This window comes from Psittacula echo (assembly GCF_963264785.1).
Source record: "Psittacula echo genome assembly, chromosome: 2".
NCBI lineage: Eukaryota > Metazoa > Chordata > Aves > Psittaciformes > Psittacidae > Psittacula > Psittacula echo.
Genome location: NC_137737.1, coordinates 18,969,628 through 18,986,035, shown reverse-complemented (window position 1 = coordinate 18,986,035; position 16,408 = coordinate 18,969,628). Strand labels below are relative to the sequence as shown.

The 16,408-nt window shown below is 38.5% G+C and overlaps 1 protein-coding gene across 1 annotated transcript in view; it reads left to right on the top strand.

Annotated features, from left to right (window-relative positions):
- Positions 1 to 16,408, top strand: part of RFTN1 (raftlin, lipid raft linker 1) — a gene marked incomplete at both ends in the record, with an annotated part of 86,353 nt that overhangs the window by 24,975 nt on the left and 44,970 nt on the right. The window contains 2 exons of the mRNA XM_080611379.1: positions 5,077 to 5,263; positions 16,107 to 16,215. Coding sequence (XP_080467505.1) covers positions 5,077 to 5,263; positions 16,107 to 16,215 — 296 coding nt within the window. The remainder of the gene's footprint in view (positions 1 to 5,076; positions 5,264 to 16,106; positions 16,216 to 16,408) is intronic.

Below are 16,408 nucleotides of genomic sequence, written 5' to 3'. Positions count from 1 at the left end.
CAACCTATTTGATTCTATGATCTGTGTATGATCTGTGTACATACTAACTTGATCTTCGGTTGTTTTAATGCAAAAGGAAGAGGCTTGTTTAATGTTTCATAATAAAATGAGGAACATTAATTTGAAAATGCAGATGAACATGAAAAAAGTAAAGGAGAACAGAAAGTAATTAAAAGGAATCCAGTATTTTTGTTGAGTGTTTTCATATGTAATGTGAACTGTCATTAAGGGCTTCGTCAGTCTGTAACAGCTGTGACTGGAATGAAAACATGAAAGCTTAATCAGGAAAGCATGTTAAAAAATTAAGACGAAAAAAATACCAACACTTAGTTTGTTCCATTGGAGGAAGCAAACGAAGTAAACACCTAACACAGGATAATAGAAATATAGAACAGTTTGCTTGTCCTTTTGAATGAAGTATTAAGGATAAGCCAAGAGAAACCAAGACCTGAATGGGACCCAGACTGTGACCATTTCAGTAAAGAGAAATTAAGTAAATGCCATTTGACATTGATCATACTATTTTTTCCTTGAGCATAGCTATCATTTAAGTAGAAAGAAATTAAAAACCAATAAAGTTTGAGTTAGCTTTGTTATAAATGTAACTAGCAGGAAAGGAAAATCACTGCTTATGAAAGAGAGTTAAAAGCATCTGATGCTGTTGTACTGTAGTTGATGATTGCTGTTATTGAGCATGGGCTAATGGGTGAATCCATGCTTTATTTTACAAAGCATAGTAATGCTTTTCTTATTTGAAAGTGTTGGGTTACAGCATCTGAAAGTTCTATTGTTTTAATATTGAAAAATTACCCTACTTGCTGTAGACAGTTGCTGTAACTGTCTTTCCTCATGATGTTTGATCAGGCTACATCTGCCTCTTTAGCATGGACCATAGCACAGTTGTTGCAGGTCATATGGGATGCTTCAGTTTGAAGCTGGTTGGTGGCTGATCTTTGTGGTAGCAGACCTGGATGATCCATCAGGAGGAACAGAGGAGCTCCTTACCGTAGGAGGAAGGAGTTCTCCTCAATACCAGTCTCCCCAACCATTTTTTTCAGCCTGCTTTCAGTGTCTCAGGATCCCTGTGGCAGACTGCATCACCTTCTTCTATTTCCTATAAATTGCTTCTTGGAGCTGCAGACATGACCCCTTTCATGACCCCTATACATGACTCAACCTGGAGATTTTTATGTCAACTCAATCCTTTTATTGATTTTTCTGTGGCAAGATGGGGATGGTGTGAGTGTTTGGTCAGTTTTTTCCATTAGCAGCAAAGAATGCATGAGTCCCTAGACCCAGGAAAGTCACTTTATGGGTATCAGTTGTGTAACACAAACTTTCTTTTCTTTTTGAAGGATCTCTAAGCTGTAGTGTTCTGTATGTATCCGGACATTGCTGGATGTGTTTTCAGCTTCAATTATCAGTCAGGCAACAAACTAATTTGCCTGATAATCAATTCCAAAAGCAGCCAGCATTTCCATTTCCACTTTCAGTCTTAGCAAGATTGAAAAACCCAGCATTTGTCATTTACAAGTTCCTTGCACACTGGTGTAAATGTAGACAGAATAGACAAAGGAATCTTTTGAGGTCAGATTGTGAAGTGCAACAATAAATACAGAAATATGGAGCAGAATACAAAACGTAGAGCTAACTGCGTTTGAAGAGCAACATGAAGGCTGCTAAAAGAATTCAGCTTTATCTTTTGGCAAGTTAGATTTTTTTCATTTGCTCTTTTACCTTACACAAGTCCCTGTTGTACACAATTTTGATTTTACTTTTTCTTTCAAAACTGACATGATTAGATATTTTTTTAGCACCTGAAAGGTTTTAATGAATTTTATTGAAAGTTGTATAAAGTTTTCTGAAAACATTAGCTTTTTTCTAAGGTAAAGTAAGCTGGTTTCATAAATCAGGCATATTAGTAGGTTGAATCTACAGGTATGCACCTTAGAGTAATTAGCTGAAGAAATAATTGAAATCTTGCCATTCAAGTTTGAAGACTGTTGAAGAATGAATGTGACTCTCCAGGAAACTGTGATGTCCTTTTTCAACCTGCTTTTAAAGAGGACTCTATGATTATTAGCCTAACTTAATGCTCAGAAAGATTCTGCAACAAATAACTTACACAATATCCAGAGGATAATGAGTAGCAGGGATTTTGGGGGAGTGATCTGCATCATATGAACCAGTCTGTCTGTGGGAGCACAGATCTGCAGACCCAGGAAACCCATGTTGGCCTTCTGGGCATCAGTTGTGTAACAAGAACTGTTGTCGTCTTTAAGGATCTCTAGTCCAAGGGTAGAGCAGTAGTTTAGCACCAAACCAATACGAAAAGATGTATTACCTGTAAGGCTTAAAATAGTTCAATCCAGGGTTTGTTAAAATTCATGATTTTCAGTAACTATTCTAGCAATAGACCACTGAGTATGTTTATTGAGGTTTGCCGATGTGAGAAGTGCTGTTCACACTGTGGAGCTCAGAATCCAGAATGACTCTGGAACACTGAAATTAAAAAGCCCTAAAAATCACTGAGGGCAGGGACATTTGGCCACTGTTAGTCATGGGGAAAAGAATTTCATTTTTTTCCCCAAATGATGTAAACTGATGTATAATCATGAAAAAGCATTTCCATTCCACAAAGCTGTGAAGAGGCTTGTGCTGGATCACTGTGGTGAGGCATTGGTACTATACTTGAAGAAAGATGTTGACCAATGGAAGGGGATCAGGAGAGAGCCATCAAAGATTACTTAGAAATCTAGAAAACACAAGCAAACAGGAAACCTTGAAAGGACTGAGTTTGTACAGTCTAAAGAAGGTAAGATTAAGGCATGGCAGGTAGTAGGAATTGTAAAATGCTGATGCAGAAAACAAATACTCTGGCGAGGAAGCAGCAGTCTTGAATTTCAAAGAGGGAAATTTAGGCCACATGCTAGGAAAAAGTTTTGAATAGTAAAAATAGAGAAGTACTGAAACATGACTTACGAGGCTTGTGGAATCTCCATTACTAAAGGTTTTTAAAAATAGATGAGAAAAACTGTGAGAAATGGCTAAACTAGAACTGATCCTGCCTCTAGGTAATAGGATGGACTAGCTGGATGATCCTTCACATCTTTATTTTCTTATTACCTTTCTTTTTTAATCTCAAAGTGTACATCCCAAGGCTCCAATTACATGTTTTCACGCTTTCCCTTCGTGTTTAGCTTTCAGGAAGAAGCAATTGCTCTCCCATGTTAATGAGTAGACTTTCTATTAGTTTTACTAAGGCACCCTCAGAAGAATCCAGGCACTAGGTACATGTGCAAGGCAAGCATCAGTTTTCACAGATGCTTTTTAAAATTGGAGCAATATTACCAGAATTAACATTACTGAATAGTGTTTAGTCATTCCATTGTATTCAGTTAAAATGCTTATTCAGAAAGGTATTCCAGCTTTCATAGTCTTTAAATTAATTGCACTATTTGCAGGGTAGTCTACAGTTTTGGAGTGTCTGAGCCACAAGAGGGAAAAAGTACTTCTAACATCTGGGTTTCCTCATTTTGATCCTCGGCAAAAAAAAACCACAACCAGTCGATTTTATTATTTATTATGCATTATTCATCATTATTCATTCATGCCATCTCTTTTTATGACTGAAGTGATTTGTTTGCTGTTGTAAAAGGTAGAGCCCTATTTTCTGTCAATGTACACATTGCTTGGATTTCTCATTTTATTGGCAAAAATAATAAAAATTTTGCATCTCCGAGTTCTTGGTCAAAAAAGTTCCGTTATCCTCTTCTGGAACATGGTCTTATATGAAGCAAAATCATACCAAGCACATCTATTATTATTTAAATTATTCCTCTGTATTATTGGTTTTGAATATTTATTAGGCTTTTGAGAACCTCTTTCATTATCATAAAGGGTAGCCACGCAGTTCGATGAAAAAAGCAATACAATGAAACCTTATTTTGCATTGCTGGTGTCTTTCATGCAAACTATTCTCCAGTCTTTTTTTTTAACGAAGGCCTGCAAGGTGCTGGGAACCTCTGTCATGTTTCTTGCAACATCCCCTCCCTATTGGTTTCAGTGGGAGGGGAAGTCATCCAGCACCTCACCACTCTATATGGCTAGGAATGAAAGAAGAAATATCCCCCTAGAGAGATGGAAATGAAGATACAAAGGTCAGGAAAGAAGGATGTCTTTTCACATAAGATATGAAAAACGTATAAAGAATTACTGATGTAGAGAGAAAGAGAATGGAAGGTTGGTTTAGGTGATTTATGGAGTTTTCTTTTGAAGCCCACAAGAGCCCAAAGAAATAAGAGCAGTTGCTTTACTGACTGTAGTATCTGTGTGTATGTCGCATGTGACGGGAGTCAGCATTAAATGCTTCACAGGAAGGCATGAAACCCCACAGTAAGCAGATTGGGGAAGGATTATTTTCATGCACTAAGTCTCATCCTTATCTCTAATATGTATTGGTTTGCTTAAACCCTGAGGTATAAGGTTTAGTGTCTGTTTTAAAAGGTTTCTCACCACTACAGATATGCATTGCTCTTGTTATCAATATACCTATAAAGCTCTCTTTAGTTATATTTGTAGATATTTGGTCTCAACAACATTTTTTATCAGTGATCTCTTAGTCTGATAATGCATCTTTTGTGTAGATGGATGCTTCTGTTTATTGCTTTTGAATTTGTTGTGTTCTACATTTTTTGACATCCCCTTATATTTTTGAATCGTGGCTCACTCTCCTCAACTTGCATTACTCTGATGACTACTAAAACTTAGAATATCTTTTGACCTACTGCCTTGTTTTTTTTAAATCCTCTACTTCATCTCTTCCAGACTATGTAGTGAATTTGGCATTTTAATGTATCTCATTTATTGTTTAATTGCACCAGTCTCTTGTGTGGTACAAGTCCTTTGCCAAGACAGCCTTCTTAAAATCTGAAATACAAAATGGGCCTCAGGAAAGGTCAGTTTTGTGTTAATATTGTAGATCAGTGTGAAGCTTGTTTGACTCTCAGGAGCCTGGATTTTAAAAACCAGGATAGTCTGGTGAAGGATTATTGACCAATTTCTTTTTGTTTCCAGCTGAGCTGCCAGGATCATCTGCAATCAAGCTCTCCTCCTTGTGTGATCTTCCAGCTCAGCTGCAAGAATTGTACCAGCAGGGCTTTGTCTTGGCTGCTGTCCACCCTTTCGTGCAACCAACTGATGAAAAAGAGAAAACTCCCCAGGAACAAATCTTCAGGGCTGTGCTTATCAAGAAAACAGAAAGGTAAAGCACTCCCAGTGAACTGGGATAAAAATAGACAATGTGATTTCCTGCTGAGTTTTAACCTACATCAGGAAATTATAGCAGAGTTTACTGTGCAAGACTTGATTTTTTTAATATTTTTTCCTTTTTTTTTTTTTTTTTTTTGGTGGGCTTGAATAGGCTTAACATGTTTTTCATGTTTACAATTCATGTGCAGTTTGGCAGACGACTTGGAGAATAACAAGTTGAAATATGCTCTGTATTTTAGGATGTGTTGTCATGAGGGGCAAACAAACAAGCCCTATGCCTGACAATTTGTGAGGATGGTCCCGTTGGTACCCTTTAAGAATGTATTAGATAAAATTGAGACAGAAGAAATGTTTGCCTAGGAAAGGCTTGTTTTGTGTTTAGACGGTTACAGTTAATGCAGTTAACTGGAGAACTGCAGTACTAATGCATACTTTTTAAATTTATTTGTAGACTTCAGGCCCTTGTTTCCTCTAAACAACACAAGTTCTTTTAATTTTTCAGTCAGTGCAGACTCCTTAAATAAAAAGATGATTCTCCTGCTTTGTTCAGTCTCTTCAAATGCATTAAGAATATTTTACATAATCAAAGTCTGAAGATGAATAAACAAACACGAATACTGTTCTTTTATGGTTTATTCTGATATGAACAAATAATCACTAGAATGTGCTGTTAAATAGAAGAAAATTAAAATATGACTATTTATAAGTGCATATTTATGATTTTGAATGATTTAAAACATAATATGACCTTATCTGGCCACCTACAACTCTGCTGCTACCTGTGTTCTTGCAGCAATTCTGTTACAGTTTTCCTAGGTTAGTTGCATTCCTCAGTCCACCCCTTCTGAAAGTGACCAGTACTGAAGGTTGGGGGATATTTAAACCAACATTTGGCTATCCTAGTGCCTCTCTTTGTGCTGATACTTGCAGGAAAGGATGTAGCTGTTTTAAACACCTCTTTAAGAAACTAAAGTAAAACCACCACTCAATTTGCTACAGCCTGGTAATCAATTGGTAGCAATTACAGACAGGGTCGAGTTCACTCTGTGACCTAAGGAAAAAGTTTTGCATTTCAGTAGGGAATAAATGTAGGCATTAGATGTCAAAGGCACTTTTAGCTTCTAAAATAACCCTCAATTTACCTTGACTTGTTTTTACTTTTATTACTACAGAACTTCTTGCTGGCTTTGTCCGATAGTATTGTTTAAAGGTTTTCCAGTCTTATGGTCAAAACATAAAATGTTTGGCTAAACAATGAACTTCATGAGTAATATTGGATTGAGCTTGCCCAGTTTTAGAGCCTTGCTTCCCCTGCTTGCAAAATACTCTGCGGAAAATAATGAAAGTATTTACATGCATGAGTTTGCAATATTAAGTAAGCACTTAAGCACTTCTGATGGATTGGGGTCCAAGGGTTCAGCATCTTTCAGGAATGAGCTGCAAAGACACATCAGGGAAAAGCAGCATCCTTCTCAGTGTAGTGATACGGTCTTCAAGCCAGAGCACTCAAGTGTGTCACTGCTGTCTCGTGCCATATCCAGTAGTTTTCATCTGTGAAGAATGATTGTGCAAGAGTACAAAATCTTAATTGCCCACTCACTCACTTGGGTGCCAGTGTTTCACACGCTTGAGACAGCTGTAAATGACTGTACAAAATTGAAGACAGTAGAGAGTCTTGAACCAATTATATTTCCTTTTACATTCACACTCCGTTTCTTTGCATTCTCTTATCTGTCATTTCTGACTGCATAGGGAAGCAGAAGAGACTTGGTGCAGTGGGCAAACCCAGACAAGCACCAGAAAGGGAAATTACGTGAGTTTGGTGTTTCATGTAGTTTAAATGTTTCTGAGTTTGATAGAGAGTATGGGAGAAGAGTGGGTGCAACAAATACATTCCCAAGTGCAAGGGAGAGATGGGTGTTGCAGAAATTTTGCATGACTATGGCCTGCATAGAAACCAGCTATATTGGAACTGTGAGTTTATTCCATTCCTGGTTAGGAAATAAAAGACATACTGTTGATCTTTTTAAATAAACCTTTCTCACTACGCTGCTGCTGAAGAATAAATTACGCTTTTTTTACTGAGGGCTCTCAGGTGTCTGGCATCTGTAGGCTGTCTCTCTATAAAACAGTTGAACTCTTGGGTAGAAGTTAAGGCCTGCTTAGGATATTTGTTGATCAGGTGAGTGTTTATTTCTGTCATAAGATTTTAAAAGTACAAATGGTCCAACTACAGTTGTAGGATCACTACTACTGTCATTTATGCTCTTAAGTACAAAATGGTCTTTGTCTGCTTTCTGTAATGGTGGTGCCAGGTGTTCATGGGGAGCCAAGGAGCCATAGAAAGCTCTCTAAGTTGGTGTGGGGCCTACCCTTGAGCTTCCCAGGAACCTTCTGCAAAACACGTGGGGCTGTGTAGCTCCTTTCTTACTGCAGATGTTTCAGTGCAGGTGTCTCCAATGCTATACAAATACAACTCAAATACCACATGCGGTTTTTCACCTTGCTATTTTTGTTGCCTGAATGGAACAAAAAATCAAATTGTTGTATTTTAGTGCCTTTTTGGTACAGTATACACAGTCAATTCTGTGTATGCAGAGACAGAGCTGAACACTTGGACTAGTCTTTAATCAGTGTTGCACCTTTTTATGTCAGTTTTACATTTAAAAATGGATACTGTTGACTCACAGTTTGAGGACGTAGTTTTATAGCACTGCCTGTCCAAAGCTAGGAAGAGGCTATACTAGCTGCAGCAGATGATGCACATCTAGAACTGTGTGCTGCTGTCACTGAAATTTGCTGTGCCTTAATTTGTTAAAAAATAAAATGGAAAAGGTAGTCCTTAGTTATGCATTAATGTTATGCATTAAAACTTGGGGGAAAAGTACCTGTTAGTGTTATTCCTCCTGTTTTGCTGTTGTCCTGGAGTTTTGAAAACTCAGTGTGAATTTGCAGCATCATTGTACATTTAAGATGACTTTTAGAGTCATTAACGATAGTTTTGTGTTTAATCTCTACGGGTATCTCTGTGGCTTTATTATCTTAGCTATCTAATTATTTCTGGTAAATAAGGAAGTAGGAGACATTGCTGCTGTAGGACATTTGGGGAAACATATCCCTAACATAGATAGAAGCTTTAAAAGTTGAAAAGGAGGGTTTGTCCCTTGGAATATTAGGGAGAATATGAAAATAAAGGACAGATTTACTTTTTTTTTTTTTTTTTAATCAACAGTACAGTTGTTTGCACTGCAAAAAGTGTCATGTTCAATTAAAGTAAATGAAGTAAATATAAGAGTGTTTAATTCTTTAGCGGCACTGGGCATGAAGGTAGCCTGCTACATAGGTGAAGGACTCTGCCATTGCCCTCATTAAATTTCATATAATAAATAGCAATATTTCTCTAGCACCTAATTGCATTTTGCACCCTAACCAGTGATTGGAAGGCAAATTGATTAGTGTCAGATAACTTCAGTGCTCCTGTGAACACTTTTTCTCTCTTAAATTTCAGTTGACTTCTTCACTCAAAAGCAGCTGACTGTTTTACTGTCTGTGCTGAGTTCTGGGATACTTGGGTTTCTTGCAGAAGGCATCTTGTAAAAAAAAAAAAAAATAGGCAAAGAAAAATCTTCAAGCCCAGGTTTGTACAGGTTTTTTTTAGCTGAATGTAGGGAAGGTTCTGGGTGTTAAGAGAGTCCTGGCCCACAAGTTCAAGCTGATTCACACTTGAGAAAAGTTGATTCGCACTGATTTACTCTTCAAGACAAGAATCGCAGGAAAAGCGAAACCCTGGAAAGTGTGAAGGTGTGACAGTGAATCTCTCCTGGAGGAAGGGACAGGGGAAGGTCTATGCATTTGGGAGGTTCTGGCTAACTCAGGTAAGGAGAGTAGCACATACGTCACTTCCATTCCCTCCGAGTAATTGTGTGTGTAATTGTGTGTGTCTTTGCCCTTTTATTTCCATACTCAATATTTTTTAATATAACAGTCTCTGTTAGGCACACAAGTCTGTGTATTGTGTGTGTTACTGTTTTGGACAGCTTGTGGCTGTTGCAGATAACCTGTTCTCTGCAAAGAAATTGCCAAGTCAGCCCCCGAATAAAAACTAACAAAACCATAGCACAAAGCTACTTTAATTTATTCCCAGCTTCCCGTAGTGTGACACCCCTGTCTATTATCTTAAAGTTTCAAAATTCTATGTCAATTAAAATGTTTTATTTTCCTTTTCTAACTCCTGGTCACCAGAAAGCAAGCTCCATTCTCTTCCACTAGGAAGAGGCATGGAATGGGCTTAGAACTGTCTGCTTACAATAGTTTCGATGTGCTTGCAGATGCTCCATTTCACCACAGCAGAGTGAAGCATGGGATGTAAATCAAATACAGCAAGGTCTTTCTCTTCACTGTTCTATGTCTTAGGACATACCTTTCTACAGATTTTGTCTCCAATCAATAGAGCATTCAGCCTGGAAACATTGCCATGCAGAAGTAGACTAAGTAGTATAATTTAAGAATAATTTTTATTTTAGAGTAAAGTTCTATGTTTACCTCAAACAGCATTGCAGCTGATTTCCCTTTCTGTAAAATACTGAGGTGTCAGGTGTTCAGTGACTCACTTGATGAAATGATTCTGATTCTGTTATGATAATTTCACCATATCCATTAATCCTGATGGAATGTAAACTTTTCATCACTTGGCCAAAAATAAGTCTTATTTATCTGCAAAGGAATTTGATGGACTGAGTTCAAACATTTAATAGCAAAACAGGATTTTTATGATTTCTTTTTTTTTTTTTTCCCATTAATTCCAAGTGGTTTCAATTAATGGCATCCTCTGAGTATACCAAATTTTTTGTCTTCTGTGTCATTTAAAGTCTGGATTTACAGAAAATGTGGAAAATGGATTTATGGAAAATGTAAAGTAGCTTTTGCACTCTGTATTTTTCCAGTCAAACTAAACTCCTCATTTAATAGTAGTGAACAGCTCACCCCATGAAAGAAGGAAGAACTGTATTATGCCAAGAAACTGATGAAGTATGGAAAGACATAATTACATTGGGAAGAAGCAGCAACTCACAGAAGATACTCTGCAGAAAGTAGGAACTCCAATTGAAGGCGTTCCACAATGATACAGTCTGACAAAAAAAGCCAGTGATCTCCAGTACTTATGTGCTTGCTTGAGTTGGTGGAAGTAGATATTTTGCATTGATACAATATAATTTTAATTTCAATAGCAGCCTTCCAGTATCTGAAGGGGGCCTACAAGGATGCTGGAGAGGGACTCTTCACTAGGGACTGTAGTGGTAGGACAAGGGGTAACGGGTTAATACTTAAACAGGAGAAGTTTAGATTGGATATAAGGAAGAAATTCTTTACTGTGAGGGTGGTGAGGCACTGGAATGGGTTGCCCAGGGAGGTTGTGAATGCTTCATCCTTGGCGGTGTTCAAGGCCAGGTTGGACAGAGCCTTGGGTGACATGTTTTAGTGGGAGGTGTCCCTGCCCAAGGCAGGGGGATTGGAACTAGATGATCTTAAGGTCCTTTCCAACCCTGACTATTCTATGATTCTGTGAATGCATGTGTATCTGTTTGGTTTTCATGTAGGATTTAGGCTTGAAGATAGCAAATGTCTGACTTTGCCTTCATTAGGATCAACTGTGTTTTGTGTGCGAATGCAGTATGTGGTGTTGCTCTCAGCAGGCTGATTTCAGCTTGCTGAAAAGATAATATTTATTCCATACTCAGAGGTCAACAGATACCGTCCTTTAGCTCAGGGGACAATGGCTTGAGTTTTTAAAGTTTGCTATTTGTTTCAAGTTCAAAGAAATACATGTTTCCTCACAACTTTTAACATTGACCTAAAATAAATGTTCTTTCATCCGTGTTCTCAAAATGATAAACACTGCACATTAAAGATGCCTATGTGTGCGTACATGCCTCAACTTTTCTCAGGAAACTCTATGTGCTGTCATTAAAAAAAGGTTATACAAAATCCCATGGGTTTGTCATTGCTGCCGCCTTGGTTTTCAAATACTCTAGTTTTGCTAGCTTTTTAACCCAGAGTTCTGCAGATACCAACTGCTCATATTAATCACCTTGTTGTGGTTTTAATTGTTTTGTAATGTAGATCAGTTTGTTTAAATGTACAGTTATATTTTGAACTGTGGAGCTATTCCTGTGCAGTGGAAAGATCTCAAAACTGCACTTATATTCCTAGCATCATCTTAATTAAATAGCAATTTTAGTGTCTGCGCAGCTTACAAGTGTGCCAGATTGCTTACAAGTGCTTACAAGTGGCTTGCCAAATTTATGGGCATGGAGAACTAAAGGGGGATTAGGACCAAATATTGGGTCGCTCGTTTCCTTCTTGTATCTGAAGAGGACTGGAAATCCAGTTTGTAACAAACACTGAGTTGTCAGCTTTAATAGTCAATGTGTAAGTTACTGGTACTTTACAGCTGGTTATGGTTTATCTACCATGAAATGATGGTTAACTCCAAACAGCTGTGCAGGAAATGGCAGCCTACTGAAACAACTGTCATGAAATAGTTTTGGCCAGTGAACTTCCAATTATAGCTGAAAATCTTATTTATTCTATGTATTTTCTTCTTTAGTGGCACTAGAGGTCCTATTTAGGATACAAGATGACACTCTGTTTAAGTCTGTGGTCCTCAGCCTTTTCTGTATCAGTGACACTTGTGGGTAGCCTCCACCCCTGTGAATGCTGTCCTTCTGCACAGCACCAGTAGCCTGAAATTCTCTGTCAGCTCATTGCCACCCTGTGTTTAAGTTTGTCTATGGTGGTCACTGAGGTTACCCACAGCAACAGAAAAATCCCTTCTTCGGGAAAATAGATAAACAATCAGTGAGATACATAACAAAGGAACTAAAACAAACAAACGCCTAGGGTGTACAAGATACAGGAGAATTTTCTGGCCGTCTCCATGATTAACCAGTGGTTGTCCTCTCCTGGATGGTGCCAGCGGACTGCCCTTCCCCACTGCAGGCAAAGCGTTGGTGTTGTTTGCACTGTCCCTTCTGTTCCCTCTCAGGTATCACGAAATACCACACTCATTGTAGAGAATAGTAATGGGTAATGTAATGAGTCGAGGTGTACCAGCTTCTCCAGTTCATCTTAGCTGCCAAGAAGGGTACAGCACTACTGTATCAGGATGTGCTTCTTTCAGGGTTATTTCTCAAATGACTGACATCAGTCCTTCTTCAAAAGAGAATAGGGGGATGTACGTCCCCGGACAAGACTGAATTCTGGAGACTTGAGCTCTGCTTTTGACTTTTCCTCTGACTTCTGTGATGTTGGCAGATGTGCTTATTTTGGGGCTCCTAATTCATAGTCTAATGAAAGTGATCCTAAAAGTAGTCCCATTACATTAATAAAACTGAAAGTATAATAATTACTGTTCGGTACAGGATTTACCTGTCCTATATTTATCTACTTCTCTACAGCTATACTAATAATATTCAAAGAGCATAATGAGAGTCTTTTATGATAGTTATTAAATACTTTGTGATTCCTAGAAGAAATGTACTGTTTATTATATAGAGGCTGGGAAGAATTTCTTGCCCACCTGGATTTGCTCAGGAAATTATTTCTGTGGTCTGTGACAGCCACAGCTATTTATTATTTTCGTGTAAGAAGCTATGGCTTTTGTTTTGTTTGTGACAGAATAATAGGTTCTTAAATTTTGCCTGAAAAGGTACAGTCAAAGACTCACTTTTAACATCTATGCACATACTTTACTTGAAAGCATGGAAAAATGCTTGTTGGTAGTATAGAGTACTTCTGTTGGAAGATTTTAACTAAAGATTTTATGGCCTTCAGTAAGTTCTGTTACGTGTGTTCTGTAAAATAATGTTCCTAACAGAGTGCAGTGGTATTTGATACAGTTTGTTCCATGAGTCCTAGAGCAGAGGCAGCCCCCAGACTGTTAGAGGAAGAATTCACTGCCTCCTGTTCACTTAAATATTTACAAGCAGCAAATGTATTTCAAAGTAAGTACTTGTTAAAGTGGGAAAATCAAACAGGTCATTTTAAGCAGTAAGGATCACTATATTTTTATGGATATAATCTGCATCTCAGATAACACATACTCTTTTCAAAGAACTTGGAAGTAGGTCCTTCAGAAACTGCACAAAATCAGAGTCCAAGGAGCTGTTGAGGGGGATGAGAGGAAATAGGCAAGGATGGTTCAAGGGCGAACTTCTCTCTTCCTTATACCTGTGTATAAACCTCACCAGTATAGCTTGAAAATAATTTGTTTTACAAATAGCCAGTGGGTTTAAACGTGTAACTCCTCATTCTTTTAGCACAATTGAAATTGTGAGTTTTCACATTTGTCACAGCAAGCATCACTGTTACAGCAGTGCCACAGTTTGCATGGAGACCTGATCACAGTGTAAGGAACTGGCTTTGGAAAAAAGAGTGGACACAGAAGTAGCATGGCACATACCTAATTTCTAGGGTTTGATAACTTAGTTTTGAATTTGAGCTGTATGGCTTCCTCAGCTGGGCTGGAAGGGGGCTGTGATGAGTGCAGTGGGTTGTTCCAGCAAGGGAAATGGGGGAGGCGTTTGGTCCTCATGTTTGTAGAGGTTTGATGTTGTTCCCCCAAGTTGCGATTGGTGGTCTAAAAAGGGCTTAGTTCATTGCTGCCTGTACCTGGTAATCCACTTCTGGTTTGGAATTACACAACCACTGAAGCACTGGAGAATTTGATGTTGTATGGACTTCGCAATACAGTACCCAGTGGCAGTTTTGAAGTTGTATTGACTGCTAGAGCATTAGAGAGCCCCAGCTCATACTTATTTCTTTCTGTCTTTCCATCATTCTGTCGTGGCTAGATAACATCAGGGCTACACTTCCAGTTGGTCATATACAGATTTTAGGAAAAAAATGTAGATAGAGCAGTAAGCACTTTAGCAGGGAGACTTTTTAAAGTGTATTATTATGTTCTTGAATTCATGGAGTTCGTCTGTGGCAGAAAATCTGCACAGAATAAATTATCTAGACTTGCCTAGTCTTGTTCTAGACTATCTAGAACAGCAAAAATAGTGGTTGTCTGCAGTTCATGTGTTCCCCTCACAGAAGTTGGGGTTTTTTTGTTGTTTTGTGTGTTTGCTTTCTTGGCAAAGTTGTTCTTTGCTGCTTAAATTAATTTCTCTACGCGTGTTTCAGAGGAGTAGTGATGGAAAACTTTCAAGTCCCCCTGTAATGATTTTTGTAAATCTTTTGAAGATGTTTTGAGAGTTTCCATGGACAACAGTGTTTTGTTATATTTTCTGTCAAGAATCAAGAACAGAACGGGGCCACAAGTTGTGAGAAGGAGGGAAAAAACAAATAGGGAAAAGAGTTGAATGTTTCCAAACAATTCACAGTCTGGTACCGCCTGTCCCATGTGTGAGATAAGAGAAAGGAAGTGAGAGTGCAGCCTGTGTGAGAGTGGGAGGATCAAGTACAAAATACGTATCATGTGGTATGTCAAAAAGTTTCTGCAGCATTGCCTAGGAAACACACTGCCAGTTTGCTTTCAGCAGCCTACGCATCTCGTGGCTCTGAGGAACTGTTAGCATCTCAGGAAAGCCCCTGGGACCATCTGTAGCTGAAGCATGCTTTAGGTGTCACCCAGTCTCAATCCTCAGAACAGGGCTTCTACACAAACTTGCTTTTGCTAGCATCGCAAGCCTGCAAAGCCTTTTTGTTATTTTAGGAAGCCTTGCTTCCTCAGCACTCTTGGTTCAAGCTTCTGCACCTTTCTTCCTATCCAGTAGGTACCCAGTGCATCACATGAGTGCTGGCCAGGATTAGTTCTGTACTTCAAACTAGATCTTTGGATTCTCCATATGGGATGTTAAGATAACTACTTTGTAACTAATCCCAATAATTATATGCCAGCTTTTATTTTTGTACATTCCTCCATGTGTTCTTCTAAAGAACTGATAAAACAAATGATTCTCTAGATTTCCTCTGCTGATCAGGCATGTAAGTTTTCTTTCAAAAAATATGAGATAAAGGAGATAAAGACTGCCTGCAGTAGCACTGCCTTACAGTGCATGCCTATGGACAATTTCTTAAGATCATTCAGGATAACTTCCAAACTTCCCCTTAGCATATTTTGACTGATACCGTATTTCCACAGTACTGATTTGTTCTGCATTGTATATCTCTATATATGTATCTGTTCTGCATTGTATATCTGTATATATGTATATACAATTGCAAATTGTATATGGCAGATGCCATACACTTTGAATTGTTTTAGGAGTTAGTGTCTTCTGAAAGAGACATAGCTTTGCCTTTGTCAACAACAAAGCGTAAGGTAAGACTGAAGAATAGATTACTTTGATTAGCCGCTGGTTTTTAGATGTTGACTTGGAATGGTAACAGATGAGAGCAGGGATTCCTTTAATTACTGTCTGTGAAACACATCCTACATCAGGCTGCCCTATGGGGTCCAGAGCATCTGTCAGCCTGCTGCATTGGAGCCTGCTTTCTGACTATTCTGAGTTACCTCACCTGGACATTTCCTTGGCATTGGCCATAGATGCCAGGCTGACAGAGTGTTTCTTGGGCAGATTAAGAAATTTGGAAGTCCCTGAGGCATTCCACCATCCACAGTTACTAGTATGATTTCCTTCCCTAGCAAGCAGGTGAGATGCTGTAGCTGCCACTTGTCAGAACTGTGTGGAGCTCAATGGAGTGAATGAATTGAAGCTGAAGTTTTGTCTGAAGGTTAGCTCTCCATGAGAAATACTTAAAAACGGAATGTCTGGGTGTCTGATCTTTACAACAGAAACTGATTTTTTTTTTTCTATCTGCCTCTGTAGGTCTTCAAAAGGTGACATCCATAGTGAAGGATATATCCTGGAGGTAGAGTGCTGCTCCTCTTTAAACCAACTTTCAGACAAAAAGGAGATTCCTGATTTTATTAAGAAAGTGAGTAAAGAAAAAAAAGCGCGGGGAGAGAGGAGGAAGAGGGGCAACCCCCAAAACAGAGTATCTTTTTATTTGCACTGTTATTACTGCTGCTAGTTTTGTCAGTCTGACAAGAGGAGTATGTGTCCACTTTGTGCAGTGGTTTGTAGTTTTAAGTATCTGAAGGGTAATTATACTTACTGAGAGAAACAAG